The sequence below is a fragment of the Trichoderma asperellum genome, chromosome 3, assembly GCF_020647865.1.
Source record: "Trichoderma asperellum chromosome 3, complete sequence".
Lineage (NCBI taxonomy): Eukaryota > Fungi > Ascomycota > Sordariomycetes > Hypocreales > Hypocreaceae > Trichoderma > Trichoderma asperellum.
In genome coordinates this window covers 1,221,826-1,245,737 of record NC_089417.1, presented here as the reverse complement: position 1 = coordinate 1,245,737, position 23,912 = coordinate 1,221,826, and the positions used below count along the sequence as shown (strand labels likewise).

Below are 23,912 nucleotides of genomic sequence, written 5' to 3'. Positions count from 1 at the left end.
GCCAAAGGAGAGATCACTATTCCTTCAAGATGCGTCCAAAGCGTTACGAGTAGTAGTACCTACTTCTTCATACTTTTTATACTACGCACTGCATACTAATCCCACAGCCCCGAAGTCCGGACAGACGCCGGATATAACTTTTTATCTAGTCTACGGGATTACTATGTGAACTTCTCCCTCCATCCTACGGAGCACCGTCGCATCAAAAGTGGGTCCCGGGCCCGCTTTTAGGCCGCACGAGTCGGAGACGCTGTTGAATCCTAGTCTCTGCATGCCCTCTTATACGCTTTGGGGCTGTAGATTCTCATGGAGGTGTGTTGTTGGGCGCTTGTGATTTTTTTGTTGTTACAGCACAATTCGGAAATAGGTTTGCTCTGTGACCTTGTTGGTAGACCCTTTCCCCGCGATGATGCTACATGACGAGGCTTGACGCAAAATGTTATGAAGAATTGGAAAAAAAAATGGCATGATTTGAAATCAGGGGGTTTGCAATTCCGAAAGAGGTTGACGGGATTTTGTTTTACTTCTTTTGTTTTATACGGATTTTGTTCCCCCCACGCTTTATTATATGTGCTTAAGCATTGCCTTTTGAACCAAATCATCTTTATATCAACAATTTAGCTTCTGGAAACTCTTCGCTGCGCCGAAGTGAAATTTTGAAAAGGAAGGAAGAACTGTTTGACGAGGGATCAAACTTCAAAATGACAAAGGTTCTTCTTACAGGTACGCTTGTTGCTCGTATATCCTTATTTCTGCGCGGGTGTTTGCTGTGTGATTGTAAACACAACTTTGCTAATGAGGGGAAACTAAACAGGTGGTTCTGGCTTCATCGCCGGTATGTCCTATCCCTTAATACAACTTTTTTCACTACATCCAGTCTCATATACTTTACTCAACAAGATATATGAAATGAAAATCTCTCCCAAACAAAGCAGAAAAAGAACAGAGAAGAAAGGAAAAAGAACAGAAAAGAAAAGCTAACTTCCTCAAACAGCCCACATCCTCGAACAACTCCTCGCCAAAAACTACACCGTCATCACCACCGTCCGCACAAAGAGCAAGGCCGACCTGATCCGACAAGCCCACGCAGACCTCGTCGAAAAGGGCCGCCTCTCCGTCGCCGTCGTGCCAGACATTGCCGTCCTCAGCGCCTTTGACGACCTCGTCGCCAAGATCGCCTCCGGCCCCGACGGCGACCTCGAATACGTGATCCACACAGCCAGCCCCTTATTCTTCACCTTCACAGACGCCCAAAAGGAGATCATCACCCCCGCACTCAACGGCACGCGGGGCATCCTCGAGGCCGTCAAGCGGTCCGCGCCGTTGGTCAAGCGCGTCGTCATCACATCCTCCTTCGCCGCCATCCTCTCGGAGGAGCACTTCACAGACCCAAACACCACCTTCTCGGAGTCCTCGTGGAACCCGGACACGGTCAAGGACGCCAACCGGTCCATCGCCACGGGCTACCACGTCTCAAAGGTCGAGTCCGAGCGCCTGGCCTGGGCCTTTGTCAAGAACGAGAAGCCAAACTTCGACCTCGTCACGGTCAACCCGCCCTTGGTCCTCGGGCCCGTAGCCCACAGCCTCGCGTCGGTCGACGCCATCAACGCCTCCAACGAGCGCATTGCCGATCTGCTGCGCGGCAAGTGGAAGACGGAGATCCCAGAGACCGGCGCCGTCGACCTGTACATTGACGTGCGCGACACCGCCGAGGCGCACATCAAGGCCCTGGAGCTGCCCGAGGCGAGCGGCCACAGGCTGTTCCCCGTGGCGAGCAGGACGTCTAACCACGAGATTGCAAAGATCATCCGTGACAATTTCCCCGAGTTTGCGGAGAGGCTGCCCGGCCCGGAAGTCAAGGGCGGAGAGCACGTTGATGAGACCAAGGCGTACAAGTGGAACTGCGATGAGACCAACAAGCTGCTCAAGATTGACTGGATCCCTATCGAGAAGAGCATGGTTGATACTGTCAGCTCATTGAAGGACAAGGGCATTTAGATTTAACAAACATGAAAAAGACAAAAAGAACTTATGACATAGAGCAACATAGTTAAGTTATCAATCGAAAGGATTATGTCTGTCTATCTTCAAGCTCATTGTATAAGTCGACTTACCTCTTCAAGTATTCCTTCTCTTAATCCTCCTACCCACCGTATAAACTCCATGCTTATGTTCTCATGGATGATCTTTGCAATCTCGTGGTTAGACATCCTGCTCGCCACGAGGAAAAGCCTGTGGCCGCTCGTGTTGGACTACCCCACGGCTTTGATATATCATCGTATCCTCCTTTCTTCTTTTCCAATCCGCCCCTTCATCCAAGTAAAATTCACAACACCTTGTCTAAACGAACTTCATTCAATAACGGGCTCCTCACATGCCTCACCCTCCTCGGTGACTGCAAAGCCACCTCTACCGATCCCCTCAAGTCACTGTGACTATTTCCTTCCCACACCCTTTGAGAATCTCCGTTACCTTCACTTACACTAACAGACGATCCCGATATAGATGCGATGCTCGGCGAACCTCTTCGCGTCGGACTGGTAGGTGATAGAGGCGACTTCAAGGGACTTGTCCGACCATCCAAAGGAAGACTCGGTAGCGCCCGAGTGGGAGGCGGCCCAGGGCTTGTCAAGCGACCAACCGCCGGCGGTGCCTCATATACACGCAGTGGCGGCCTTGGGAGTTCGGTAACCGTGGCACTGCTGTACTTATTTTGCGCCGAGCCAATGGATACATTCGATGCAGCTCTAACAGTGCCAACATGACTGAAGACGCTGGAAATGCTAGTTTCTGATGGATTGTCGTCCCTAGGCGGCCTGGCCGGAGACTTTGTCATTGAAATCGATGTCGTTGACGTTATACCCTGGTGCTCGCCTTCTTCAGGGCTTCGTCTCGCGTTGGAGGTTGACAGAGGCGAAAGCGGCGCCAATGGCATCCCGACCTTATCCTGTGAAGATGGACCATCAGATCGACGACGCTGATTGTTACGACGAAGACTCAATGCCCTTGGAAGCAAGAAACGGCGCTCTTGTAGTCGTGCAGGCGGCGTCAATGGGGCCTTTGGTGGTGCGGCATGTGAGCTCGATGGCGATATGAGCGGCGTAGCGGGAGGGCTGATGGGCTTAATGGGACGACTTATTCGTTTTTTGTTGCGAAAGCGTATCTTCATCCTCAGGTGCCACCCTATGAAGCCAATAATGACGAGAACTCCGACCATGACGGATACACCAATGGTGACTTTCGTGGTGGAGGACACTTGGTTTGCGACTGTGGACCTCTGATGATGTTGGTACTTTGAGCTCTCTACTGAGATAGCCAGATGAGTAGCAGAGAGGCCTGACGCGGTTAAATCGTGTACTATGGAGGGAATAGAAGAAAAGCTTGTCTTAATTGTGATAGTATGGAACCCTTCTTCGGGGAATCCTGACGCAGTTGCAGCTGGGAAAGCCACGGCTGGTGTAGTTGAAAACCTCTGTTGTCGATGAATGGGTTCATGTTCATCCAGGAGAGCGCCTAAGATATCGCGATCTTGATCAAGTAGTGCCAAGTTGATCAACCCACTACTATAATCCCCGTTAGTGAGCGTGTCGTTACCATATATGGCATATAATTGTATACTACCTTTCACAGGAGCTGATGAGCCGACTTATGATTGCTAACACAAGAGTTAAATCGGTAAGTGTGCATTCCCCTTTATGTATTTGACGCACATTGTTGATCAGCATCTCTTTTGCCATTAATTGTGCATAATTGTGAGCCACAATAATAAGGAATATAAAAGTCATCTCGACCACATCTGTGTCTATCTGAGAGCGTCAGACACGCTGTCTTAAGCGCCTCGTCACTAGATGCCAGAGACGTCAAAAGCTGCGCTTGGCATTCAGCGGAACAAGTAGGACTATCTCGAGTAGCATGAGAGTCGTCAGTGCATTTAGCTTTGTCCATGGTATCTCGTCTTTGAACCTTTTGAGTTTTATCTATATGAGTCTCGCAGTAGTGGATCTTGTCGTTAAGTCATCAGTTAAATACCAAGTAACAAAAAACAGGTGATAAAGAGAAAGTCTTGAAACAATGTCGTATAAAAGACAAGTGCCGTATATTGTATAGGGAAAAGACGAACAAAATATTAAGTCATTCTGTAAGCTTGCAGTGAATGTGAGAGAAGCTCAGCAGCATGAATTGCAGAGGGTCAAGGTGTTACATGGCCTCGAGAGGCTCGCACGCCTACTATATACCCCGGACATGTTGAATAATCGGTACAAGAGGGAAATACAAGTGCGAGGATGGCCCATGGACTTTTGGCAAGGGATAGAGAGAAGTTCAACCCCGAAATGGACGAGCAGCAGACGGGCCATATGCAGGTGGGTCTCACACAGGTCTGCGGCGTACCGTTCCCGATGAGATGGCCTCGTATGAGCTTCGGACTGGAGGCGAAGCCGCTTGGATATGATTGCATTGTAAGAGCTCAATAGCGTTCATGGGCTTCGGAGGCCGTCGGGTACGGTAACGACGCTAATGCCGGAGTGGAAGCCATACAGATACTCTCTTGGATTTCGTTGGTGGAGAGGAGTGTGGCCAGGGAGCCACAGCCTGGTCGAGCCGTAGACTCTTCAGCATCAGCTCGCTTCCAAGAACTTGTGTATCGTGGAACCATCCCGTAGGGAAAACGACCGCTGCAACGGATGATTGCTTCCTAGTGGCTTTCTGGGCCCCTGCTGTCTCATGGCTTCCTCGTGGAAGATCGGAGCCTACATGGGAGAAACAGAGATCCGAGGACACAAACAGCCCTGTAGCCAGCAGCCTCCCATTCTTTTGACTCTTCATCAAATGAATTGTTTTGTGATTTCAGCGTGGTAATCCCAGGGCAAACACGTTACACTGTTTTGTTCCATGATAAATCTGAGCATCTTCCATTTTTGAAAATAAGCGCTTTGGTCTGTTCTAGGGCTGAAAATGCCACGTAACAGTGGTGCCCAATGGCCTGGTAGCAAGCCTGTACAACATAAATTCAGTCGAGCTTGGGTTTGCCCTGGCGCTACTTCTCAAATCAGGCGACGCCAGGCAGAGGGGTTTTCTCAACCCAGCCAATAGCATTCTCTCATTCACTATAAATCAAGAATTGAATCATCAAACGAAAGAATACGGTCTTGTTTGATGCAATGTTGGGTTTCCTAACCCCCCCTCCCCCCAGAACTTTTGAATGAAAGTCACAATGACGTCAAAATTAAGAAAAATTGAGCAACATCTAGACCTCTTCCTCTTGATCGAGAGATAGAAGAAAAGAAAAAGATATCCGTTGGCGGTAGGACGTAGGACAAGGTTAGCCATGCGATTCGTAATGTCCCAAGTTCTTGTATAATCATTGTTTGCGATAAGCAGGCAGGCATTGGTCAATAGTCTCGGGCATAGGCGAAGCCTAGCAAACAAGGACTAACAGGGTGTGCTCGCTCCAATTTCGTTACAGTTGTTCATAAAAATTAATGACAAGTAATGCTTCATATGCGGCTACACCTTGGCAGCAAGATAGAAGCTACTTGGCCTAGAGATAATGCAAATAAAATGCTGCCAAGGTCGTGTTAAGGGTAGTGATAGAGGGAGGGGAAGAGGTAAGGTATCACCGATCACCGAAAAATAGAAGAGATAGCGAGGAATGGTGGAACCAAACTGTGTACAGGATGGCCACCATAATCCATTCTCGTCCCTAAAAACTCTGCTTTATCCAACACCACCGAGGACAAATTGGGGGGAGACGCAAGTTTATTGTGTAGGGGTGTAGCCGCCCAAACGGCCGAGATAGTGTCGTGGGGATCCCAAAATTTGCGTGCTGGTATACACAAGTTGACAAAAAAGCTCTCAGCTAGTCATGGCAAACTTCGTATTCGTTCAACTAGCATTCACCACTCGTTAGCAATAGAGGGAGACCTTTTGAGGTTTCAGCTAAGGAAGCTTCCTTGCACTATGATGACCAAAGCGGAAGAGGAAGAGAAGGAGAAGAAGAACACATGTGACGTCTTCGGCTAGTTTTTCCTAGCTCACTCTGTTGGAAACCGAATCAAATACGGCTTCTTTATCAAAAGGACTGGCTGAATATGGGCGGAGATATACCCTGGAAGAGCTGGCACTCTCATGCCGTGGTCCCAAGGAACGATGCAAGGCGTCCGTATACAGAGCTTGGCTTACGCGACCGAGTCACAGGCCTATGCATGGAACCGCCACCGGGGTGCACAATCACAATCCTCCAGCGGTGTGGCAAAAGATGTGAAAAGAGCCTGAGAACAGATATTGGGCTTCTAAAGGGTGTAGCTGCAGCAAGACGAGCACAGCGCTAGCTTGGAGTATATGCTGTAAACCCCAGCGAAAGCTCAATACGGGATCGGTGTCTGGATGCTCATCCTAGAAGAGCCTGGTCAGCTGAGCTCGCAGAAGATGAACATGATTGGAGCGATGGGGACATGAGTCGCCCTTGCATGAAGAGGCTGTACTTTGTAAGTGAGTAGCTGTGAGAATCCAATGAGAGAGACGGCGTTGCAGATTGTTATGTACCATTGGCCCCTCAAGGAGCCAATTGGGCGCCCAGCCGATGGATCAATGGCTTATGCTTCTCAGACCCGGCCATCTCGTATCTGGGACATAAATCCAGCTCAGTGCATTCGTCCCTAGATGGAGGTGTGGAACGAGAATGAATGAATGAATGAATGACATAGTTCTCGATTTGCGCAGGTCCGAGACGGTGGACCTACAACTGTTACAGAGGTACTTCTTGTAGGTGCCTGAGGCTGATGCTCTACATAGTACTCTACCTAAAGAGAACAACAGGTCTCGCCCCTAATTCCTTATCCCAACTCCAACTTTAGACAAAAGCAAAGGCACGTATTTCGGGGCCTCGCTCCCCACTACCATCGCAAGATCTGATCCTTGCAGACCGTTTAAACATGCGGGGGGAATCCAAGCTCCACACCGAATCTCGCCCAGCCAGCCTTAGTCCTCGGCGCGCCAATGGCTGTGCCTCGGCACCTAGGCGGAGTCTCGCTGTTCCCCGGATATGGATATCAGCTTATAGCGAGCTTCTATGCAGCATCGTTGCCTATTACCGTGTAAACTTTTCTCACATCTTACTTCTTTTTAGAGCCGCAGTCCAGCCTTCGTCCGTCGAATATTTTTAAGATATACTTCGTATTTCATCTCACTGTCCCCTCAATCTGCTCCGACACGGTCAACTGCATCGGATAAAATCACACGCAGCCACAGCCACCCACCGTCTTTTGTACCACCTCTTCTCACACACCATGTCCTCTCAGCTCCCTCCCATTGCCAAGGTTGCGGCCGGATCCAGCAAGCCTCGAGCTCAAGACAAGGTCGTCATCATCACCGGCACGTAACGTCCCACTCCAAGATCCCCTTGCAGAGAAGTCCAAAATACCCCGTCAAGTGGAGGTATGACAAGCTCAATTCTAAGCGCTGTTCTAACATCTCCATTGTAGGCGCCAACTCTGCCCTTGGCATTGGCCGCGCCACAGCTCATCAGTTTGCCGAGAGCGGCGCCCGAGCAATCTACCTGTGCGATTTTGACGCATCAAACCTTGAGGCTCACAAGAAGGAAATTAACCAGCTGTATCCCAATGTCGAGATTCAGACGCGTCAGTTTGATGCCGCGGATGAGGCCAAAGTAAAGGCCGTTGTAGACGACGCAATGGAACGCTACGGTCGCTTGGATGTCTTCTTTGCCAATGCCGGAATTACAGGCCCCAACGTAATCTTTACTGATATCAGCGCTGAGGATTTCATGAACGTTCACAAGGTCAACACTCTAAGGTACGTTTCTTTCACTCAAAATCAAATTTTCGACATCAACGGTTATCCAGAAACTAACGATAACGAATAGTGTTTTCCTCGCTACCAAATATGCCGCCCCAGCAATGAAGAAGACATCTCCACAGAAACCCAAGCCCAGCGGAAGCATCATTGGTACCGCCTCTGTTGCCGGCCTGCGCTCCAACGCCGGCAGCACCCCTTACTCATCCTCCAAAGCTGCGGTTGTCTCCCTCGCCCAGACAATGTCCTACCAGCTTACGGGCACTGGTGTCCGCATAAATGCCATCTGCCCCGGCATCATTGAGACGGGCATGACCGCGCCCGTGTACGAAGCTGCGCGCGCCCGCGGCAATGAGAAAAAGATTGGCCAGCTTAACCCGACAAGGCGGGGTGGCCATGCTGATGAGGTTGCCCGTGTAGTGCTATTCCTGGGCAGTGATGAGTCCAGCTATATAAATGGACAGGCTTGGGCTGTCGACGGAGGACTGAGTGCAGGACACCCCTTTGTCCCAGGCAAACTGGCCTAGTGGACCTGCGCAGAATGCAGTTGGTTACGGAGTGCATGTACATTATATCGAGGTAGGAAATTCTGTATATAATCATCTTGCCATCTTAATGTTGATAATCAGTTGCCGTTTTGAACTGCTCATTGGGTATCATCTCCTCCACCGGCCTCTATAGACGCAGACAGCGCTGAAATCCGCCCTAAAATGGTGGTCTTCCACGTCTCGTACTCGGCTCTACGGCTTTCACTCAAGTAATCATACTTCTCTTGGAACATGGTATCTGCTCTCTGCTGTTGGACTTGCAACGTCCCCTCCTCATACTCAGTCACGTTGTCATTCTGTTGGAGGCTCATACTGATGACGTCTGCAATGCCGTCATACCAATCGGCCTCAAGCCAACCGTTTTCGCGGACTCTTGATACCGCAGCATCAAAGTCATCGTCGGTAATATCGACCCAGCCTTCCCAAAGGGTATCCGGCCCTAACCCTTTGACTGTGACGCCTTGACGTGCTCGATCCAGCTGCCCCAGAATCTCGGCGCGGGTAGGGACATAGTTTTCAGGCTGGATAGCTTCATCTTGGTCCACATCCCTAACCCGCATTGCAACAAAGAAGATAACAGCTGCGCATAACGCAGTTGCGTGCTCCAATGCCCACTCATCCTTTGTTTTCCGCCCTCCAGGTAGTAAAATCGATTCCATGCCTGCCAGCATTGAGGGGGCAAGTTTCTTGTGTCCAGGCTCAGCGCATAGGTGTCGGATAACGGGCTGAACCCAGGGGTATATATCTGACTCTCTAACGCTTGAATGTGCTTGTCGGTCTGATTTTAGTGCTGTTTTCGTATCTAAGCCGGATTTTTTCCTGAATTGGGCAAGACTGCTGTCCTTGCTAGGTTCAGGCCGTGAAGGAAGAGGCCGTGATTGTGAAGATGCTGGCGATTCCCCGGCATCTCGCTGTCTAGAGCTTGCATTTCGCGTTCTACGCCCGCTTGCTGATGGGTTGGGAAGGATATTGTCAAGATGTGCATATAATCGCTTGTATACTCGGGGCGGGATCGGCGGCCGTGGCTCAATTGTCGGGAGGTCTAGAGTAATCTTGAGTCTATCGCGATTGCAGCTGATTAGCCGCCAAGAATCTCACAAGGGGTCCAACAGATGCTAGTTACCGGTTGCAGGCAATGTGGGCACAGGCATAGAGACGGGCAATCTCCTCGTCGCTTTTCAATGTGCTGGCTAGATGTCGAGACTGCGCCAGCAGGGAGCTGGCAGACTCGACTAGGGTTGTGGGGAGATCGGAGCCATACGTTGGCATCAACGAGACGAGAGCGAGCTCGACTTGCTTGCTCATCTTTTATTATTGCGCCGATGTTGGTTATTATGGGGTGCAGAAACGCAATACTCGAGGGCTCGCTTTGGAACAAGCTCTCTCTTACTCGATGTTAGTTTGGATCTGCCTTAGAAGAGAGACGCGAGGCGGGGCACGGCGGGAAACGCGAGATCACGGGGTTCAGCTGATATAGTCGGCCTGTTGGCATTGGCCAGGTACGGAACATAAGAGGACTGCCACGTTAACGCTTCAAGGATTGCTTTACACCGATTGTTTATTACTATGTGCCAGCTCTACCGTATTCCTCTCATTCTTGTAGAAGCTAATCAAGTGGTACCTAATACGACGTTGCAAAGCACTTAATGACAATGTTAACATGGTTTCGCATCCATTCTAGATAAGCCTAATCCGGCAACCATGTACAAGCTTTAGTGGGCGCTCCCCTGTTTGCGACCACCCCCGCCGCTAAAGCCAGGGCCTACAGTCACCGCCGTTAGTGACGCCGCTATCACTGTGGCTCTGTAGAGTACGGCAGTAGTACTCCATAACTGTGGTGGCCACTCCTCCACTCAACGTCCTCCCATTGACATTCAAGGAAGAACAGCATATCCGTTGCGCCGCCCTTTGCATTGCATCGCGTCTTGTCGCATTGTATCTCAGCATCTCCCTCTTTCACAGTCTTCTCAGTTAATTCATTCTCCCTCTTGCGCGACACCATGAGATCGTTCCTCCTCTGCTCTGCCATTGCGGGCCTGGCCATTGCCCATGGCTCCCACTCCCAGAAGCCAATTGTCGATGCAAACGCCAACTGGATGACAAAACACATGGCTGGTAAGCTTTTCAGACACATCCGGATCATTTGAATGGTTATATCTCGTGTCATATTCCTAACAGAGAGACTTGCCCACAGAGGAGCATCACGCTGACGGCTGGGACGCGGCCTCCTTTTTCTCTCTCCACGACTACGACAGCGACGGCTACTGGAAAGGCGAAGAGCTCCTCCGCACCTACGGCCTCATGGACGAATCCAACAGGCACGTCTCCTGGGAGCGCCGCGATGACATCTTGCGCCAGCTCCTCGACCTCATGGACCTGAATCGTGACGGTGTCGTCAGCCGCGACGAATGGACAGACTACATCTCACAAGGCAAGACGCTTCCGGACATGGGCACAGGTCCCGGCCACCACGGCGACGACGAATACGAATATGAGATTCACCACTGGGAGAAGTATCACGACGAGAACTCCAAGCTGGAAGATTTGAATCATCCGGAAGACATTGAGCACTTCCGGAAACATGAGCAGATGGAAGAGGAGGAGGAGAAGCTGGAGAAGATGGACCAAATGGCCATCATAGAGGAGAATATCCCCAAGAAATTTCTGCGGGTCAATTAAAAAAGAAATGAGAGAAGAGATGGTCTGAAGTGGACACACATTATCGAGATTGTGTGATTCTTCCAACGATGCTGGGAAGGGACTGAGGAAATTTGAAATTTATATGAGAGATGACGATGCCAGGATACGAAGTTGATGTAATCATACTGTTCATGTACCATTATTAGATATACTACCGCCTGTAATACGAACGTCAAAGACGCAATGCCAAACCCCCGGCGCAAACGTCTTGACCTGCTCAACGTGCTCGACCTTTGGAGTCCTAGAACTTGCCCCCGAAACAGCCCACGTCTCAAAGGCCCCTTGAATTGATCCTCGCCGGGATTCGATGTCACCAACACCGACATTCTCGTGCAAATGTAGCCATGCTTCCGGAGCCAGCTTTGTCACTTCCCAGGCGCTTTTCCAGACCGGCTCACTCGTGGGTAAGAACCCGCAATTGACGTGCTCAATGTTCCTAGCAAGCCCCGTCTCCTGTATCTCTCCAATCCGTCCCTGTGCCTTTTCATTGCTCTCTAGAAAGACAATAATCCTTTCACCTCCAGCCAGGAGCTGTTCCACTGGTAGTAACAAATCATCCCCCTCAATAACTTTGACACTCCACTTGTTAGCCAAAGCACCTCGTCGAAGACCCTCGACGCTCCAGGGATTAATCTCCCAGCACAAAACCCTCATTCCCAGAGCCGCATAAGAAAACACAAAGTATCCAATGCCGGCATACAGATCAACCGCCCAGCTGTTGTCCTCTTTTTGGTTTTCCCTTCCCTTGGCCATAGGACGCTTGAATCCCAGCACCCTTGCCTTTTCCTTGACGTTGCCACGAGAAAACATGGTCCATCTCGGCGCCCACGTCTGGAATATGCCGTTTTGCTTCGTCCTAACCCAAAAGGCGTTTTCAAAATCGCTCTTTGTAGGATTCTCGCCCACGCCTTCCCAAGATCCAAAATCTCCAAAGAGCATCCTCAGCCCGCTTGGGCTTCTTCGCACATTCTCATTGTCTTCTCCATCCTTGTGCAGCGGTATACCCTCATTAACAGCTAGATGCGTCACAACTCCTTGCCCAGCCTTCGAAATCTCCTGCAAGATGGATTGCCATAGTGAATTACAGGCAGCTTCATCGCAGGTCCGTAAGATAGAGGTCCACGCTTCGCTTGTGAAGCTGCCAGTCGGGAGTAAGGCGAGAGGCTCGTAAATCGTAAACCGTTTAGGCGCAGAGTTTATAAGACTCTCATTTCGTAAATCCTGGTCGCCAGACTCTAACGGAGGAAGTGCTGCAGGGATCCAGCTTTGTATTGCCGCAGCGATAGGGTTGACAGGCCGAGAGCGTGACTTGGGCTTTCTGTGAGACTTTTTGTCGTCCAACTGCCGAGCCGCCATTGATTTGAAAACTGAAATATGGTGCGTGTTTCGAAATATAGTTTTAAGTTGGCATATATCAAGACTTTTCTTCTTTGCAAATTTGCATTAGGAATGTCAGTCTGTAGGTGTGATCGGTGTGGTGGAAGGGAACGGAAGAAGAAAATATTCAGAAAGCTGAGTTTTTACCTGCTCATCTACACTTTTCATTGTGCTAGCTCGCAGTATTATGAGCGTAGCTTCGCACCACCAGCTTCTAAATAGTCGGACCAGTTTAAATCACCAAAACAATAACAGGCAATATAAAATTTCTTTATCAATTTTTTTTTTATTTTATTTCTAATAGACTTTATCGCTGCTATTCGTTTCCGCTAGCCAGATCCCCGGCCCATCCTACCTATAATCCTAATGCATTGTCGATTCTTCAAATTCATGGATATCTCAACCCGTGTGCTAGTTTACATGCAAAAAAACCAACCCAGCTCAACCCAATCTAAGGTATACTCTGTACTCTCTTCACGATTCGCTTATCTTCATAGTCTACCCAATCACAAAAAGTAGTCGCCCGGCGATCTCCTACTTGCGGGCACATGTCTCTGGTCATCTGGCACAGCAGAGAATATGCTAAACTTGGGAGCCAAATCATTGTCCACCGTCATTATTGATGCGACATTGCCGCATCGGTAGCAGTAGTTGGGAGCTGACCATACTGTTACGACAGAATTCTCGTCGAAATGATACTAGGTTCCAGAGCATTAGCAGCCTCATAAAGGGCTTAAAGAAGAAGAGAAAAAAAAGTAGGCAAGGGTCAAACTCACTTTGTACCCCTCGTTTACAAGTTGATGCGCTCTCGCAATCAACTTCAAGCCGTTGACGTGGTTAAACTCTGTAGCAACTTTATCTCCAAACAACCACCCCGCTCCTCTTGGGCTCACTGCCCACGTATCTATGTCGTCAGGATCTGACCATACAAGATCGCAGAAAGCACCTTCATGAGGAATCTCCTGGGCACGTGCGACGACTCGAATCTGATCTATAGTTCGAATCTCGGGGCTCAAGCCGCCATGGACGCAGAGAAGCTCTCCGTCGACAATGGCGGCGAGAACAAGGAAGTCAAAAACGTGACAGCATGCCTTCCAGACGGATGCGTTGCCGTATTTTTGCTGGCACTCTTCGTAGAAGCCGTACACTTGTGTGATTTGGCGCGATTCGTGGTTACCTCTGACGAGGACAATGCGGTCTGGGTATCTATACCGGTGTTAGTATCAGCACTAAGGGGAACCCTGGGCTGAGAAAGAGCAGAACAAAAGGCGTTGATGGTATCGTACTTTGCTTTCAAGCACATGAGCAATGTGAACGCCTCCAAGCTAAAGTATCCTCTGTCCACGTAGTCTCCAAGAAATACGAAGCGAGTCTCGGCGCTCTGCGAAGACGTAACTGTATTGACCGCGGGCACGTCGTTGCCTCCCTGCTGCTCTTCCTCTCCATCCTCGTCTTCATCAGCGTCACCCGAGCCGGCCCCGCCTCCGGGGGACTTTAGCTTCTTCCTCAGCTTCGGGTTTGTGATTTCGGTTGGGGGCTCGATGTCCTCCGATGTGATGACCGCGGTCATGGACTTCGGCGCCTGCACGTCAGTCTCGCCCGGCATGCCACCAGCAACGCGGAAAAGCTCGAGCAAGTCGTAAAACTGGCCGTGGATGTCGCCGCATACGGTGACGGGTGTGCAGACGGGCTGGATGTTGGACTCTGCGGGACTCATCATGTCAGCGCCTCCATGTTCTTCCATCTCGCCTACTTCCAGCGAGGGGGTCGCCAAAGGTCAGTTGCAGGTGATGGGCTGCGTACCCTCCATCAAGATTTCCTTGACCTTTTCGCACAGCTCCTTCATGGCTCGCTCAGGCAGATAGTGGCACTGCTTGGCCTCCTCCAGCCACTCGTCCAGGCCGGCATTGGGCCCCAGGTTGGCAGGGCCGGGTCGAGGTACGTTTGCCGCCATCTTGGGGATCGAAAAATGGCAACGGCGCAACGGCTGGGTTGATTCAGCCCAACGCGGTGCCAGTGCGTGGAAGGGATGATGCTTTATCAGCGGGCCTGAGATGACGGCGATTGAGGGCTTCGCTTGGTGGGGTTGGCCTCTCAACGCTTGTGGTTTCAGGCGCCAGGGGCTGCGCTTCAGCGGGAGGCAGGCGCCGGATCTTTCTCGGAGGGGCCTGTGCGCTCGCTGTAGCGCCTGCTAGGTATGCTGTGATGACTGCCGCTGCGCTTATCGTTAATCTTAGTACCCAAGTAAAGCCGTCTGATATAGATGCCCGTTATCAATAACAAGAGTATGTTAAAACCTATTCGTTATTATTTACTCTACACAAAATAGCAGTCTAAATGAGTCTATTCACGCTCTTATTTCCAACATGTCTTACGTATGCAACGACCTGCCAACAGAAAAGGCGGCAGCAGCAATTCCTCATTCCATCACCGACTCCCTCTACTCGGCTGCACGTGACCGCTCCATATTAGGTCAACCGCATCTTCGCCACAGAAAGACTCGAATGAGGCGGCACTAACTCCGTCTGCTTCTGGTACGAAATTCCTTTTTATGCTCCAGCATTCAATGCGCTGCATTTATTTAGTGGGCCCACGCTTTCTCATATGACGGAAGGCCGCGACTCATTTGACCCTATCTGCCTATCTCTGTCCCAGGCCTCAAAACCCGTGGCTGGCCGAGACGCCTTCATGCTCGCACCTGCGTCTTTAGAACCCTGACGTTGCATCCCTTAAATCTGTACGATATGCACAATGTCGACTCAAGCACCGCAGGTCCTGTCTCGCAGGACAAACGGGGCGGCTTCCGCCTCGGCAAATGAGTCTGCCAAGGTGAGAGGCGATGTGAGATGCTCGTCCGGCATGGTTAACTGATATGTCGCCTTGCACAGAACAAAGCCACTGCTGAGGGCGGCGCGTCTCGTCCTAACAAGGGCAAGGGCACGGCCGAGAAACAAAGTGAGGGTCGGGGCACCACCCATGATGCGGAATCGACAAAGGCTCCCAAGACCAAGACTCCTCATGAAGGTGAAAAGGTCATTATCCGCCGCCTACCTCCGGGCATGACTGAGACCGAATTCGTCTCCATCTTGGGCTCTGAATGGGGAGTGGGCAATGGCAAGGTTGATTGGTTTTCTTACGCCCCAGGCAAGGTTTGCAATGAGTATGTCCTCGGGATATCATAGCTAGATATCATCCCCCTCTCTCTCAAATTCTCAAATTCTCTTTGAGACACTAACATTGGTGACACAAGGATCTCAAAGCCATCACGACCCTCTAGGGCGTACCTTCATGTGATGCGTAAGGACTATATCATGCCCCTTAGCGATATCGTTCGAAATGCGACCTGGGAAGACGCCAAATCCACCTTCACTAGTCCTTCTCTTATCGGCCCCCCTTCCTTGGAAATGTCCATCTACAAAAAGGTCCCAGGAAATAAGAAGCGTGTTGATGCTCGCCAGGGAACTATCGATCAAGACCCAGAGTTTATGGCCTTTCTTGAAGGTCTCGCTAATCCGGTGCAGCCAAAGGAGGTTACTGAAAACGAGGAGGTCGAGGATGCGGCCGAAACTAAAGTCACCACCACCCCATTGATTGAGTATCTAAAGGAAAAGAAGGCAAATAAGCTTAAAGAAGCTGCTGCTGCTAAGAGCGCCAAACACTCTAGAGAAGCCGCAGCAACTAAGGGAAAGTCTGCGTCCAAGGATGAAGAGGGCTCAAAAAAGAAGGGCAAAGAGAGCAAGAGTTCCAAGTCTGAGAAAGCCGCTCCTAAGGAACCCGTTAAAATTCTCACCAAGAAGGCTGCTGCTGCCGAACAATCCGCCGAAGCCGCCAAACCGGCCGCAAGCCAGGCGACTGCTACAGAAGCACCAACCCCCAAGAGTCGCCGTGCTGGCGTGTCCATCGCCGCCCGCATGCTGCAGCGAGATCTTGGTCTCAGTCCAGGTAGTGCCTATCGGCGAGCCCGACAAGATGCTGCTAAAGCTGAGTCCAGCTCTAAGACGGCCGCCACCGAAGAGAATAAGGAATCATCCGGGGCAGGAAAGGAGAACCAGCAGACCTCTGCATCGGCTCCAGTAGAATCAACCAGTACTCAGGCGTCTGCTAAAGCTCAGCAATCGACAAATAGCTCTTCCAAGAGCCAACAGCCAGCGCGTAAGTCTCGCAGCGGTAAAAATGCTGAAAAAACTAAGGCATCGGAAAAATCTGGGCAAAATGCAACCACAACTCCACCTGTTATCCTTAAGAAGAAGCCTGCTGCCAACAATGACGCAGATTCACCCAAGTCTACTGCTGAGGCCGCCTCTGCGACTCAACAAAACAGCTCCAAGTCAGGGACCAATGCGGCAAATGGCCAAAAGGGCAGCTCTGCCAAATCTTCGGGGTCTCAAAAGAAATCTGCCGCGGCATCATCTTCCAACGCCACTCGTGGCTTTGTTAAGCACGCCAACTCTTCCCAGGGCATCACCGAACCCGTGTTGAAGCAAGCCTTGCAAGTATTTGGTACCGTTACTTTTATCGAGGTAGACAAGCGTAAGGGCTTCGCGTATGTGGATTTTGCCGACCACTCCGGCCTTGCTAAGGCTATCTCTGCAAGCCCCATTTCCGTTGCACAAGGAACTGTTCAAGTTCTCGAACGTAAGGATAAGAAGCCTGCTCCGGCTGCTTCTGGTAGCGGCAATGCTGCTGCTGCTGCTGCTGCCCCATCCAATGCTACAAGCAATAGCGCTGCTCCTGAGAAGAGCTCAAGCAGCGGACGTGGCAGGCGTGGGAGGGGTGGTAAAGGAGCTGCTAATACTAACAGCAATCAGCCTGCTTCTACGAATGGCACTCCTATTGCGGCAACGAGCGGTGGCTGAGCGATTCGCAACTTATAAATCTTCCGACGCCTTCCATTATCATTCCTGATTTTGATCTCAGCAAACCCGTCAGCGCAGTGAATATCCTTCACCCCGTAGGGTGTCTCAAACTGGCTCTGCTGAATTGTCTTCGTCATACGAAAGGAAAATAACCAGCGTCCAAGTGAATACACCAAAAGCAGCGATCCATATGAGCCTTAACTCTAAAAAGAATCCGTCACTCGAAGCTCAAAGAAACCCCCCTTAGAATGGCCCACACCACGTTTCCGCAACTTAGGCCATTACGCCGTCAAAATGAGGCACAACCTACCGCCCTGCGACAAATATTTTGGAAACGTCGCTAAAGTCCTTCTTCGCGGGATGATTTTGATTTTGACTCAGGCGATATATGAATACATACACATATATATCTTTGGCCAAAGTAAGCATGAGAGTGGGGGGATAGACTGTAAAGTAAAATGCGTGTGCATTCTTGGGGGAGATGAAATCGCCGGCGTGGTGGACGGAGATGATTAGCTAAAGCCATCTATGCCGTTGGTTTGGAAATATGCAGCAGTGAATGACAAGCGTCTCTCTTGAGGTAGTCTACCGACTCTAGCCCCTTAGCATGGATGTTTGATTTTAGGCTGGTGCTTAGTATTAATGCTCTACATGTCACTCGTTTAATAATTGATGAGTTTGTAAAAGATGGGTGCCTCTGTGAATGAGTCCAACGCCCACTCCAAACATACGCAGATCTGAGCATTTAAAAAAAAAATACCAGTCGAAGAGAAATCCCACAACTACAACACCGATTCGAAAGGAGTATCCAAGTGGGAAGGAGTAAATCCAAGAATTCGTTGCAATTGATAATCATTCATTACCCGCAAGGGACCATTTTTTGCATAAATCTATAACTACCTAAAAGGAAATTTTAGTAAGGTAAAAAAAAAAAAACAATTGTGACATGACATAACATTAGCAGAACAAAGAGAAATCGGCAAAGCGTCATCATGAATACCCAGAGTAAGAAGGGGAAGGTAGGGAACGGGGGTGAAGAAGACAAAGAAAAAGAATACACAAGAAAGAAGAAAAAAAACGCAAATAGAAACAACCCATCCCTCCATCTATCTCATAACATAACATAGCGTTAAAACACAGCCGTAAATATCCCACGTAAATCTAATCCAACAAAAACAAAATACAACAGCACCGCTAATAAAAATCCTGCTACGACGGCCTCGCCTTCGGAGGCGATCCTTTGCAGCCTAGCCTTCAGGTCGCCCACCCAAAGCATCTGCCCGGCTTCACGCCTTGCCGCTTTCAACCCAGGGAGCCCATCAATACTGCTGCAATTGTTGATAATCTGGTAGCCCAGCATCTTGTTGTCATTGGTTTGCTTGGAAGCCCAGTGGTCCAGCGTGGGCCGCTGTTCAAAAACAGACAGCTCATCGAGCTTTTCGCCGTCCTCAACCCCCTCGCGAAGGACTTCATCAATAGCTCTGACGATGCCAGTGCCATTTTCATCATCTCCATCAGGGTTATAAAGCCCCTTCTTCACACGCGGTACGCCATATCCACAGCTAGTCTGAGCTTGCCAAATATTGCAGAGGATGACGGCGCGAGCACCATCAAAAGCCTCTCGCTTGCCCTTGGCAATTTTGCGTATCAAGGCAGGAAAGGCTGGCTGGTCCCACTCCACAACCGAAACACGACAGAAGAGTCGTAGGATTCGCGGGGAAGGGCCAAAGCTCATAAACATGAGACAGAGGCGTCCATTTTCGTAGGCATGAGAAATTGTTTCACATCCAGATCCAGTGCGGTCAATGTAGGCGCATTGGTTGGGGCTGAGGACAGAGAAGTGCGCATCTAGCCCTTTGGGAGAAACATTGACATGACGACCGTGAGTAGCAGCTGAGCCAGTGAAGAAGACAGGCTGTAGCTCTGCCCAACGAGCAAGGTCATCTGAGAGAGAAGGGAAAAGCTTCATACTGACAAGCAGCCGCGGCGTGATGGCGGACCAGGTATGCTAGAACGAGACACCGGCGCCAAACGCGAGGAAAACCACAACTTACAACGAGTTTGATCACAGGGCAATAAAACAATCGATAAGGATACGATGGGCCGCTGAGGAGAATTGGCCGTTGATAGAAAGAGAAATTTTTAAGAGGGGAAAATAAAAATGAAGAGGGAAGCCGAAAGAAGTAAAGAAGACAGAAAGGGTGGTGTAAGCAGAAGGGAAAAGGGCGCAGCCCACACAGTCGGGCATGTAACCGATATTGGCGACTCGGCAGACAGCGTAACAGTCTTTGTAGTCAAAGTATTTTATGTTGACAGCATCCCAAGCGGGTCAGGATTGATGTGACTCAATGGGTTGCAGTCAACAAAAAATACCGGTCTCTGGCCACAGCCATGCAGCTAATAACCAATCTGCATAGGCGCCAAGGAATAGCCGGGTGGGTTAAAAAAAACAAAGCGGAGAAAAGATTGGTCCAAGTTCCATTGTTTATGGGCTGAGAGCGGCAGAGAGCCGGTTGACATCCCCGCTGAATATCCCGGTGGCGGTATCGGAGAAGTGGAACCAGGGCCGTGAAGGAAATATTGCGTGTGTGGCCATTTCCGGGGTCGAAGAAAAGCCAAGAAGTAAGGCCGAAGGGATCAAAGAAAAAATCCAATTGGAGACACCATAATATAGGTATAACAAAGCAAAACAAAACAAAACAATCCACTGAACGAAAGAGCAACTAGCCCTCACAACAACCGCTGCTTGCATACCATTGTCTAGATAGCAAGCCATTCTCCGTGTAATCCACATTAGTCTGGCAAGAGCAAGTGGCCCCGAGAGAATAATCCTTTTTTTTATCGGCTGATCGGATAGGCATGATAGTTGCCATCCTCGTAGCTCCCGTCGTCATCGAACACGGCGGCTGTGCTTCCAGCAACGCTGTAGATACGAGGAGTCATTGGGTTTGCAGCAGTCCGGGAAATGTTGGCATAAGCCGTCTTGTTGACAGGTGTGACAGCAGGCACTTGCGCGTGTCCATTGTGTCCAATGTGCCCGTTGGGTCCGTGGGGTACATGGGGTCCGTTGGTGTAACTCCGAGTGGAAGATCCCGAGGCTGACGACGTCCGGCCGGCGGGGCCCCAGCCCTCGATGAAGCTGTTCCGTCGATTTGTGATGGGTGGAGGTGGAGGCGCTGGAGCCGCCGGGGCGGGTGCAGGCGGAACCACACGCCGCTCTTCAAAGCGACGGGAGAGTCGCTCCTTTTCAGCTCTGTGTTCTTTCTTTTCCTTTTCCTTCTCCTTTTCCTTTTCTTTTTCCTTGTCCCGCTCGCGCTTGTCCTCTTTCTCGCGATCTCGAGACTTTTCCTTGTCTCGGACGCGGCTGCGCTCCTCGCGATCCTCTTTACGTTCCTTCTTGCTGGAGGAGCGAGAGAGCTTGGGGCGTTCCGGCATCGACCCTGACAAGCCGTTGGTGGCGTTGTTGGAGAATGGAGGAGGAGCACTGTTCAGCGCATTGTACTGATGAGACAGGCTGCTGTACTTGGCCTTGAGCTCGGTATAGTCTCGTGCAAGAGCATCATTCTCAAAGGCGAGCCTCTCGCTTTCTTCCTTACCGCGCTGGAGCCTCTCCTGGAGTGAGGCGATGGTGTCTTTCAAGTTCTGATTCTGAGATTTGAGGTCGGTATTGGTGACTGTGACTTCGGCGAGCTTCTTGTTGGCCTGTTCGAGGAGACTTAGATAGCGATCCCTCTCCGAGTTGGTCTTGTTGAGCTCCGTATGAGCCGTGTTGAGGGAATCGAGCAGGCGCTGTTCGTAATCGGAGGTGACTGCAAACGGGATTGAGCGAGTGGGCACATGTAAGAAATTATGGGTAGACAAACCAAAAGGCGCCGAGTGCGAGATGGAGGCTCTCCGCCCGCTATTGGCGGATACTCGCTGATGGAGAGACATGGCTGGCAATGATGCGATGCAGTTTTTTTTTTTTTTTTTTTTTTTTACTCTCCGTAGAAGGCGAAGACGAAAATTGATTCGACTTCTGGAACCACAGACTGCCCAACCGTAGTGGGATGCGACGCTGCCCAACGGCCGCTGGGAGGGTGGCAGGGGTGCAGGAGCAGAAACGAAACGATGTGGGCGAGCCACAAGCAAGGCGACGGCGACCGAGGCCCTTTCACGCAAGGTTCATTCGTCAACCCAAGCGCGCTATATGCACCGAGGAGCAGCGGAATATGCACGTCGCAGGAGAAAAAAAAAACAGCTGAGAGAGATGCGTCGCCGGATGCACAAATGCCTGTGTGCGTCTGCGAGATCCGCACACGATGGATGGAGTCGTCTTGGTGCGGTATGTCGGCTTTGCAAGGGCCAGATCGCTGAGTAAATGCGTTTGGATGCTGAAAGCAGTGATGCGCAAGAGTGAAAGAAGGAAGATGAGGAGGAAGAGATGAGTAGGAAGTAGGAAGATCAAGTAGGCAGGGACGAAAGAATTTTTTTTTTTCTCTCTCTCTTTGCAGCCCCCGGCAGAATGCGGAATAATAACGTGGTATTATTATCTCAAGCCCGAGTCTGGTTGCCCGTCAGATGGAAGGCCCGTTCACACACACACTCACACACACAAACGCAAAATTGATAACAGAGGTGAGAATCGGAGAAAAGAGGGGGGGATGGCTGTAGTCATAAAATAGGGATTTCAAAATGGATGAAACCGGGGAATCGCTGCTACGGGCACCAATTCCTGCCTGGAGAGAGCACACAAATGGGCGAAGCCGTAACGCCTGGCGTGCGCATAAGAAAGACTCTGTCGCCGGCGGCCACAGAACGAACGCTCAGGACTGCTCTGGACGAGTCGAGATGGAGGGTGGCGCCATGTCAGCAAAGTACACTCAGGTAGACGGTACGGGCAATCACATCAGAGTCCTAGACGCGCAATCGACACTCGTCGAATGGGCTTTCCCAGCGATTTCTGCTGCCATGCCGTCTCATCCATGCAGCCTCTCTACGGCGTCGCGGGCTCATGTATCTGCTACAACGCCAAGGATGGGAGCGCCAGGCGCCAGTCGGCCACTCGCTCGCCCAGAAAGGGGGTCGAGACAGAAGCTCCTTTGCGGCGGCGCAGGCTCAACGAGAAGCCCAGCCACGAAAGCGTCGGTCCCGGGTCGACGCGATTCTGCGCACACGCCGCCCCGCGATTCCCATTGGCCGCGCACCAGCAGGGCTCATCAAGGCATCGAAGCCGTAGCGGCGGCTGCCTCGAGTCTGCGTCCCCCTCCGGCCCTCCATCTTGTGCGCCATGCAGGAAGCCCAGCGGCCTGCGAGCCACAGGAAGCTTCGTCCACGGCCACTTTGGGACGGCGCTGCAGCCTGCCGCGGCGTGCAGTGTGCTGGCACGGGAGACACGAATCGACGGCGGGCGATCTCGCATTCACTCGAGCAAGTGTGTGAGTCACACCCTTCGGAAATGCAATGTGATGCCAGATGGTGAAGATGCAGACAGATGGCTGTGGAATCACAAGGAACAGCCTGCGAACGAACGGATGGCTGAGAAGCGTTTCGTTGGTTGGCTTGTACTGGATACTTGGTCGTCTGGCCGTCCGTGTCAGACATTTGTTAGGTAATGGACGACAAACGGATTTCTCTGGATTGTCTGGCTTCCATACTGCCGTGTCCTGCACAGCTCCCCCACATCCTTTGCTCCGTTTGATACACGCACTTACTTGTACTTGTACCAACGAGGAACGGCCCGAGTCGTGTCGCGTGTGAGCCTTCGGAGCATAGAGCTGTGGTGGCTGATGACGAGAGACTCTGCTGGGAGCCGACGTCCACCGAAAGAAAAAATGCCCGACCACCTGCCCAGAATAGGCCGATGTGGGCGTCGTACAGGTAAGCTTAGGGAAGAATTCCGTGTGCTGCCGTCATGTCACCGCCCTTGTTTTACCTGTGCTTTGCCTTGTGTTGGAGTCAAGACATCAAAAGGCAAATCAGATTTCGTAGATGTGCGCCAGGGTGTTGCAGAGATTGGGTCGCAGAGACGTGCGAGCCTATCAAGACCACCTCAGCCACAGCCAGTACGTCACGAGCAGGAAGAAAAAGAAACAAAGGCAGGATTTGGGCTGTGGAGGATAATAGACAGGTCAAACATTATTCATGTTTGACGGTCTCGTTTACCTATGCAGTCAACGAGCAAAATTTGCATGGCCAAGGCCAGTCTATCTAACCAGGTGACGCAAGAAGCGTCAAAGCAGATGCCACCAAAGACTTCCAAGGTTACGGGTCATATAAAGGAAAGGGGCAGGGACTTTGGAGAAAGATGTTTGTTTATGAAATCGAGGTACGGATACATACATGCCTTACTGAGAGGAATGTAGGGTAGCCGTTTCGTTTTCGCTGGTATAACAGCCTCCATTTCCTTAACATCGAACAATACCTAAAAATAAAACACTGTCTATGCTTAGTATATCAATAGCATCCTTATTTTTTAGGGGAGCCGTAATAGTATAGTACCTACAGCAGTGCTATCTTACCATCTAGTCAACATGTCTCTTTGAGATATACCATGTTGGTCTGTATGTAACATTGATGCCACGTGCATCAGGCACATTGACCCGCATTTGTGCACACAAGTGCCCAACAGCACAAGCAT

At 50.7% G+C, this 23,912-nt stretch overlaps 11 protein-coding genes across 11 annotated transcripts; 4 read left to right on the top strand and 7 right to left on the bottom strand.

Moving 5' to 3' along the window:
• The first annotated feature begins 388 nt into the window (after nucleotides 1-388).
• TrAFT101_005008 (uncharacterized protein) lies at nucleotides 389-2,083 on the top strand. The gene is made up of 3 exons (XM_024908278.2): nucleotides 389-723; nucleotides 815-835; nucleotides 995-2,083. The coding sequence occupies exons 1-3, from the start codon at nucleotides 702-704 to the stop codon at nucleotides 1,996-1,998; spliced, it is 1,047 nt and encodes a 348-aa protein (XP_024759627.2). The 5' UTR covers nucleotides 389-701; the 3' UTR covers nucleotides 1,999-2,083.
• On the bottom strand, nucleotides 2,042-4,012 carry TrAFT101_005007 (uncharacterized protein). The gene is made up of 3 exons (XM_066127351.1): nucleotides 3,711-4,012; nucleotides 3,622-3,655; nucleotides 2,042-3,563 (listed from the first exon to the last, which is right to left on the bottom strand). The coding sequence occupies exons 1-3, from the start codon at nucleotides 3,943-3,945 to the stop codon at nucleotides 2,327-2,329; spliced, it is 1,506 nt and encodes a 501-aa protein (XP_065983462.1). The 5' UTR covers nucleotides 3,946-4,012; the 3' UTR covers nucleotides 2,042-2,326.
• A 2,869-nt stretch (nucleotides 4,013-6,881) lies between these two features.
• On the top strand, nucleotides 6,882-8,448 carry TrAFT101_005006 (uncharacterized protein). The gene is made up of 3 exons (XM_024909906.2): nucleotides 6,882-7,371; nucleotides 7,482-7,812; nucleotides 7,883-8,448. The coding sequence occupies exons 1-3, from the start codon at nucleotides 7,287-7,289 to the stop codon at nucleotides 8,337-8,339; spliced, it is 873 nt and encodes a 290-aa protein (XP_024759630.1). The 5' UTR covers nucleotides 6,882-7,286; the 3' UTR covers nucleotides 8,340-8,448.
• On the bottom strand, nucleotides 7,821-9,797 carry TrAFT101_005005 (uncharacterized protein). Its single transcript, XM_024904010.2, has 2 exons — nucleotides 9,484-9,797; nucleotides 7,821-9,419 (listed from the first exon to the last, which is right to left on the bottom strand). Exons 1-2 carry the CDS (start codon nucleotides 9,663-9,665, stop codon nucleotides 8,459-8,461), a joined length of 1,143 nt encoding a protein of 380 aa, XP_024759631.1. The 5' UTR covers nucleotides 9,666-9,797; the 3' UTR covers nucleotides 7,821-8,458.
• A 388-nt stretch (nucleotides 9,798-10,185) lies between these two features.
• TrAFT101_005004 (uncharacterized protein) lies at nucleotides 10,186-11,336 on the top strand. The gene is made up of 2 exons (XM_024909907.2): nucleotides 10,186-10,475; nucleotides 10,555-11,336. Exons 1-2 carry the CDS (start codon nucleotides 10,361-10,363, stop codon nucleotides 11,037-11,039), a joined length of 600 nt encoding a protein of 199 aa, XP_024759632.1. The 5' UTR covers nucleotides 10,186-10,360; the 3' UTR covers nucleotides 11,040-11,336.
• Nucleotides 11,160-12,513, bottom strand: TrAFT101_005003 (uncharacterized protein). The gene has a single exon (XM_024910656.2). The coding sequence runs from the start codon at nucleotides 12,414-12,416 to the stop codon at nucleotides 11,190-11,192; it is 1,227 nt and encodes a 408-aa protein (XP_024759633.1). The 5' UTR covers nucleotides 12,417-12,513; the 3' UTR covers nucleotides 11,160-11,189.
• A 191-nt stretch (nucleotides 12,514-12,704) lies between these two features.
• Nucleotides 12,705-14,500, bottom strand: SIT4 (sporulation-induced protein). The gene is made up of 4 exons (XM_024908279.2): nucleotides 14,241-14,500; nucleotides 13,724-14,141; nucleotides 13,214-13,643; nucleotides 12,705-13,135 (listed from the first exon to the last, which is right to left on the bottom strand). Exons 1-4 carry the CDS (start codon nucleotides 14,389-14,391, stop codon nucleotides 12,944-12,946), a joined length of 1,191 nt encoding a protein of 396 aa, XP_024759634.1. The 5' UTR covers nucleotides 14,392-14,500; the 3' UTR covers nucleotides 12,705-12,943.
• A 463-nt stretch (nucleotides 14,501-14,963) lies between these two features.
• TrAFT101_005001 (uncharacterized protein) lies at nucleotides 14,964-17,966 on the top strand. Its single transcript, XM_024906764.2, has 3 exons — nucleotides 14,964-15,266; nucleotides 15,326-15,597; nucleotides 15,688-17,966. Exons 1-3 carry the CDS (start codon nucleotides 15,189-15,191, stop codon nucleotides 17,291-17,293), a joined length of 1,956 nt encoding a protein of 651 aa, XP_024759635.2. The 5' UTR covers nucleotides 14,964-15,188; the 3' UTR covers nucleotides 17,294-17,966.
• Nucleotides 17,967-18,422: 456 nt separating this feature from the next.
• Nucleotides 18,423-19,262, bottom strand: TrAFT101_005000 (uncharacterized protein; the record flags this gene model as incomplete). The annotated part of the gene is made up of 1 exon (XM_024905759.2): nucleotides 18,423-19,262. One exon carries the CDS (start codon nucleotides 19,260-19,262, stop codon nucleotides 18,423-18,425), a length of 840 nt encoding a protein of 279 aa, XP_024759636.1.
• A 516-nt stretch (nucleotides 19,263-19,778) lies between these two features.
• TrAFT101_004999 (uncharacterized protein) lies at nucleotides 19,779-20,087 on the bottom strand (the record flags this gene model as incomplete). Its single annotated transcript, XM_066127350.1, has 1 exon — nucleotides 19,779-20,087. One exon carries the CDS (start codon nucleotides 20,085-20,087, stop codon nucleotides 19,779-19,781), a length of 309 nt encoding a protein of 102 aa, XP_065983461.1.
• Nucleotides 20,088-20,131: 44 nt separating this feature from the next.
• Nucleotides 20,132-22,552, bottom strand: TrAFT101_004998 (uncharacterized protein; the record flags this gene model as incomplete). Its single annotated transcript, XM_066127349.1, has 2 exons — nucleotides 20,132-21,102; nucleotides 22,480-22,552. 2 exons carry the CDS (start codon nucleotides 22,550-22,552, stop codon nucleotides 20,132-20,134), a joined length of 1,044 nt encoding a protein of 347 aa, XP_065983460.1.
• Between the last annotated feature and the right edge of the window lie 1,360 nt (nucleotides 22,553-23,912).

What these genes read in the sequence shown, in the direction of transcription:
- TrAFT101_005001 (XM_024906764.2), top strand. Translation starts at nt 15,189, where the DNA reads ATGTCGACTCAAGCACCGCAGGTCCTGTCTCGCAGGACAAACGGGGCG. An exon ending in CGGCAAATGAGTCTGCCAAG is followed by an intron (nt 15,267 to 15,325) that starts GTGAGAGGCGAT and finishes CGCCTTGCACAG; the next exon opens with AACAAAGCCACTGCTGAGGG. An exon ending in CCAGGCAAGGTTTGCAATGA is followed by an intron (nt 15,598 to 15,687) that starts GTATGTCCTCGG and finishes TGGTGACACAAG; the next exon opens with GATCTCAAAGCCATCACGAC.
- TrAFT101_005004 (XM_024909907.2), top strand. Translation starts at nt 10,361, where the DNA reads ATGAGATCGTTCCTCCTCTGCTCTGCCATTGCGGGCCTGGCCATTGCC. An exon ending in GATGACAAAACACATGGCTG is followed by an intron (nt 10,476 to 10,554) that starts GTAAGCTTTTCA and finishes ACTTGCCCACAG; the next exon opens with AGGAGCATCACGCTGACGGC.
- TrAFT101_005007 (XM_066127351.1), bottom strand. Translation starts at nt 3,945, where the DNA reads ATGGACAAAGCTAAATGCACTGACGACTCTCATGCTACTCGAGATAGT. An exon ending in AAGAGATGCTGATCAACAAT is followed by an intron (nt 3,656 to 3,710) that starts GTGCGTCAAATA and finishes CTCTTGTGTTAG; the next exon opens with CAATCATAAGTCGGCTCATC. An exon ending in CTCATCAGCTCCTGTGAAAG is followed by an intron (nt 3,564 to 3,621) that starts GTAGTATACAAT and finishes CGGGGATTATAG; the next exon opens with TAGTGGGTTGATCAACTTGG.
- TrAFT101_005005 (XM_024904010.2), bottom strand. Translation starts at nt 9,665, where the DNA reads ATGAGCAAGCAAGTCGAGCTCGCTCTCGTCTCGTTGATGCCAACGTAT. An exon ending in GCCCACATTGCCTGCAACCG is followed by an intron (nt 9,420 to 9,483) that starts GTAACTAGCATC and finishes CAATCGCGATAG; the next exon opens with ACTCAAGATTACTCTAGACC.
- SIT4 (XM_024908279.2), bottom strand. Translation starts at nt 14,391, where the DNA reads ATGGCGGCAAACGTACCTCGACCCGGCCCTGCCAACCTGGGGCCCAAT. An exon ending in CTCATGTGCTTGAAAGCAAA is followed by an intron (nt 13,644 to 13,723) that starts GTACGATACCAT and finishes ACACCGGTATAG; the next exon opens with ATACCCAGACCGCATTGTCC. An exon ending in TTGTAAACGAGGGGTACAAA is followed by an intron (nt 13,136 to 13,213) that starts GTGAGTTTGACC and finishes TCTGGAACCTAG; the next exon opens with TATCATTTCGACGAGAATTC.
- TrAFT101_005006 (XM_024909906.2), top strand. Translation starts at nt 7,287, where the DNA reads ATGTCCTCTCAGCTCCCTCCCATTGCCAAGGTTGCGGCCGGATCCAGC. An exon ending in CAAGGTCGTCATCATCACCG is followed by an intron (nt 7,372 to 7,481) that starts GCACGTAACGTC and finishes TCTCCATTGTAG; the next exon opens with GCGCCAACTCTGCCCTTGGC. An exon ending in CACAAGGTCAACACTCTAAG is followed by an intron (nt 7,813 to 7,882) that starts GTACGTTTCTTT and finishes GATAACGAATAG; the next exon opens with TGTTTTCCTCGCTACCAAAT.
- TrAFT101_005008 (XM_024908278.2), top strand. Translation starts at nt 702, where the DNA reads ATGACAAAGGTTCTTCTTACAG. An exon ending in GACAAAGGTTCTTCTTACAG is followed by an intron (nt 724 to 814) that starts GTACGCTTGTTG and finishes GAAACTAAACAG; the next exon opens with GTGGTTCTGGCTTCATCGCC. An exon ending in TGGTTCTGGCTTCATCGCCG is followed by an intron (nt 836 to 994) that starts GTATGTCCTATC and finishes TTCCTCAAACAG; the next exon opens with CCCACATCCTCGAACAACTC.
- TrAFT101_005003 (XM_024910656.2), bottom strand. Translation starts at nt 12,416, where the DNA reads ATGGCGGCTCGGCAGTTGGACGACAAAAAGTCTCACAGAAAGCCCAAG.